The sequence below is a fragment of the Sinocyclocheilus anshuiensis genome, unplaced genomic scaffold (assembly GCF_001515605.1).
Source record: "Sinocyclocheilus anshuiensis isolate Anshui unplaced genomic scaffold, SAMN03320099.WGS_v1.1 scaffold239, whole genome shotgun sequence".
Taxonomy (NCBI): Eukaryota; Metazoa; Chordata; class Actinopteri; order Cypriniformes; family Cyprinidae; genus Sinocyclocheilus; species Sinocyclocheilus anshuiensis.
The window spans coordinates 364,351-369,103 of record NW_015549568.1 but is presented as its reverse complement, the minus strand read 5'-3'; the positions used below and the strand labels follow the sequence as shown (position 1 = coordinate 369,103).

At 37.3% G+C, this 4,753-nt stretch overlaps 1 protein-coding gene across 1 annotated transcript in view; it reads right to left on the bottom strand.

The window, feature by feature from the left end:
- Positions 1-2,784: 2,784 nt before the first annotated feature.
- Positions 2,785-4,753, bottom strand: part of LOC107657309 (V-set domain-containing T-cell activation inhibitor 1-like) — a 3,634-nt gene continuing 1,665 nt past the window's right edge. The window contains exon 4 of the mRNA XM_016445350.1: positions 2,785-3,119. Coding sequence (XP_016300836.1) covers positions 3,037-3,119 — 83 coding nt within the window. The 3' untranslated portion in view covers positions 2,785-3,036. The remainder of the gene's footprint in view (positions 3,120-4,753) is intronic.

Here is a 4,753-nt window from a genome sequence, read left to right as displayed (position 1 = left end):
TGCGTTCAACACCACACAAATCTCTCAAGAGCACCTGAAATAAGTGAAACTCCACACTTATAAGCTTATTTCATTGGTTTATAATGCTTTTATGTGGTTAGGTTTATATGCTATATTAAGTGCATCTGCAGCTCCGCTGTCATTTTTATAGATGTGATATTGCTAATGTAGTTTCTCAATGCACAAACGCAATTGGCCAACACATTTGCCAGCAAGAGGCACCTTTCACCAATGACTCCTTACCTTTTGAGATGCCCATTACTCCAACCTGCAGCGACCCATACTTGGTAGGAGGTGACTTGTGTGAACTTGAGACAGACGTGTATCCTAGAATGCAAACACTGAAATTAACAATCAAGCATTTATGGCTCAGATAACTGCATTAAAACCCTCAGGTTGTGTTCAAATCCCTATAACACTTGTGGTGTTCCCGGTCAAAAATGGCCGGCCTTTTAAAATTGCTTGTAAATCACTTGTTATGCTATATTATCACCAAATACTGGTGTCAATCTTTTTGGTAACTTGTTTTCTTTCAATTAGGACTGGATTTGCATTTATTTTTGGAACTGATTTATCGTAGGCCTCATTAATCTGAGCTTATGTACCTCAGTTTTTGAATGAAAAAAGCATTATTTGTGGATAATTTTATCAATATTAAATGAAATATGAAAAGCCAATGGTTCCTTTACTGCTGTTAGGTACCGGGATGAAATCCTCAGAGCCTCTGTCAGACCTTACGCTGGTGCAGTGGGCCCTGGGTTCCTCCTGGTGCATAATAATGCCTGGCCTCAGTGGCTAGAGTGTGCAGTTTTTAGATGACACTGGCATTGATGCCATTGACTGGCCCTCACTTGAATCAAATTGGATATTATGCATCGGAGCATCCAATAGTTGCTGTGATGAACTTCATGCAAGTTGGATCAGCCTGTAACTTTAGTTCTTTACATTGATTTTTGGTGTGATTTTGAATCCAGCCCTCAGTGTGTTGATGATTTAACTGTTGTCACATATAGAATGTATATAAATAAAGATTTTCAAGTTGAATATTTCATTCAGTGAGATCCAATGTGTGATTTAAGTGTTCCCTTAATGTTTTTGAGCAGTGTATTCGCAGGCACAAATACATGTGAACATGAACATGATCAACATGCTTCTGAACACTAAATATTTCTCAGATTTCCGATCAATAAGGCCTACAATCAGTCAGTATAAAAATGTAATACAAAACCAGTCAATTGAAAGAAAACTAATTGACAATATTAGGTGATAATATAGCACAACAAGAGATTTATAAGCTATTTTATGTAGGCCAGTCATTTTTGACCGGGAACACCACAAGTGATCTTTTGTGCTATTTTTTTTATTTTTTACAAGATATATGCATTTCAAAACAGATTTTATAGATAAACATTAGAGCATGCTAGTGTGAAAAAAACAGAGCACATTTTCACATTCAGTGCATATTTTATGTAACATTTGACAAAATTATCCACAAATAATGCTTTTTTCTCTCAAAAACGGAGGTATGTAAACTCAGATTAATGAGGCCTACGATAAATCAGTTCCAAAAAGAAATACAAAACCAGTCCTAATTGAAAGAAAACACGTTGACAAAACGATTGAATCCCATATTTGGTGATAATATAGCATAACAAGAGATTTATAAGCTATTTTTTGTAGGCCAGTTATTTTTGACCGGTAACAAGGTTGGATAAAATAAAAAAAATGTTTGTGGTGGAAGTAGTTATACCCTGTGTGAACAAAGTCAGTAAATCTTAGTCCAATGCGATTGCATTAACTAACATTTTCGGGAGAAAGAATATCCTCTCTGGGTCAAAATGACCTCTCTGGAACAACAGGAGGGTTTTAAAAACCCTGCATACTCAGTGCCCACACACTCATGCATCATGTGTCAGCAGAGCAACTGCCATTGAGATGAATGTGAATAATACCTCACAGCTCTCTTTAGGTATTACAGATCTCCTGTCGACGGAAGACCATGTATGGCATCACACATGGGACCATCTGCAGTGATTTAGGGCCAGATTTACTAAACAGGGCAAAACAGCGCCGATGGGAGTGTACATTTCTGTGGGATTTACTGACAATGCGCAAAGACACAGCCAGATCATTACCATAATGACCAACACAGTCTACCAAGTGCAGCGCAATTTAGCATCTGCATTAAGACATGCTTTTTTTGGGCATTAAATAATGGCGCAAATAGCCTACCAGTAATTTGATGAGAGCAAACGTAAGTAGTTAGTTAGTTAGTATACTCATAATTTTAATTACCTCCCATAAATTTTGCCTCTGAAAGGGAAACTCCTACAAATGCATATAAGGTCAGGTGCAAAAATAACTGTCCAGAGGCGTCATGCCCATTCAAAGTGAGGTAGGCAAAGGCATGTGCCCCCTCAGATTTCTGAGCCAAGTGGATTTTGAATGCAGCTTCCAAAAAACAAAAAATACCACAATAATATTTTTATATATTTGATACAATCACACCGGTGTGATTAGCACGTTCAGTGCATCATAGCTGCTAAATTCAAATCTGCGTTCGCTGGCTGGCGCTGAGCCAGATACAGACGTGTTTTTACAGCACTATGCATTATAACCAATCAATCTATAAAGGTGCAAAACGCATTTACTTACACATATTTGAGAACCGAGATATTTCCTGATATAGGTAACACGTTTGGAAATATTTCGAATAAAAAGTCTATATCAGTTATACAGTGCTATCGTGCCCCCTCAAAAATCATGAGTGCATGATGCCCCTGACTTGTGTCCACGCCTTTTCAGCGCTAATTATTCACTGCGCATCTTTAGTAAATCCTGACAGTAGCCTACTATTTTAATTCCAAAAGACGGATTGCGCTGGCACAAGCGGTTAGTAAATTTAGCCCTTATTTGCACATGCTAGAAGATTGGCTAATGGATTGCTACGGAAGGACATTTTCTGTTCCTGATTTATACACTACTACATATACTAGTATATGCGCAGCTCATACACATCACACACCTCATTCTAAGTCAAATATATTGCAGAATATGGAGCAGAATTAAAAAAGACACAATCCTCTCTGCTCTTGTTGCTGCTCCATGGTTTCCTCTGTCTGTAAGACAAAACGTCACAACAAATGATTCAATAAACAACTTATTATAGGCCTGTAAGTGGAACCTAGGCTTCATTTAAGCATAAAAGCAATAAAACCTTTGTACATTTGTACATGTTGTCATATTAATTGTAATTAAAATGCATTTTGTCTTATTGACCACCAGTGTTGGGGAAAGTTACTTTTAAAAGTAATGCATCAAAGACACAGCCAGATCATTACCATAATGACCAACACAGTCTACCAAGTGCAGCGCAATTTAGCATCTGCATTAAGACATGCTTTTTTTGGGCATTAAATAATGGCGCAAATAGCCTACCAGTAATTTGATGAGAGCAAACGTAAGTAGTTAGTTAGTTAGTATACTCATAATTTTAATTACCTCCCATAAATTTTGCCTCTGAAAGGGAAACTCCTACAAATGCATATAAGGTCAGGTGCAAAAATAACTGTCCAGAGGCGTCATGCCCATTCAAAGTGAGGTAGGCAAAGGCATGTGCCCCCTCAGATTTCTGAGCCAAGTGGATTTTGAATGCAGCTTCCAAAAAACAAAAAATACCACAATAATATTTTTATATATTTGATACAATCACACCGGTGTGATTAGCACGTTCAGTGCATCATAGCTGCTAAATTCAAATCTGCGTTCGCTGGCTGGCGCTGAGCCAGATACAGACGTGTTTTTACAGCACTATGCATTATAACCAATCAAAACACGATTCTGTTGAGCTTATGAATGCAATGACCAATCAGAGTAGTTCAGATGAGTCGTCGCTGAAATGCGTGTTTTGTTCACTTGCTCGCTGACTGAATACCTCTTTCTGACGAATTCTCTCATCAGAAACAACAAAGTGAAGATGTGCATAAGAATGTAAGTAAGATATTCATTTCACAGTGTAAACAGCTTCAGTGATTTTCACATTAAATACAAAGTCAGTCGTATTAAAAATATTTTATGGCATGACACCCATATCTGGTAAAATGTCAAGTTTTTATGTGTAGTTAATAGATTACACTAGTCTACTTTGCCCATCACCATTTATTGATTAAAGCTGCAATCCGTAAATTTTCGTCATCTCTGTTTGAAAACCTGGAATTGCAGCTGTGTGCGGAATTATCTTCCTTGCGTGGGTTGTACAGCGGCACGGCTGAATCTAATGTTTTGAGGAGTATGTGTGGCAGTCAGTCACCGCACCGGTGTGGATATTTACTGTACTTCGCAATTCACAGATTCTAGCCTACGTCTTGGAATATATGACCCAAATAAGAATTTTCACAGTATATTGTCATCTGAACAAGTAAGTAACAAGTCTGCCATGTTTGTTCTGACCAACTGAGGGAAAAAGCATTACAATAAATCGTGCTACCAATGGTGATTAAATCTAAATGAGCTCATATCACACCAAACCGTGCAAATTATTATTATTATTATACTTTATTCTCAAAATTGTTAATGTTAACAACATCAGCATTGCGTGACAATGAGTATAGTGTGTACAAGCGAGTAGATTTCAATTTCTGCACAGTCTAATCTCTAATTGTCATACCACTCGAATTTCATATTAAGAAATTATTTTAACCCAAAAAGCTAATTATGCTCCCTTTGAACTGGTTGTCTTTAAAATACAAATCTT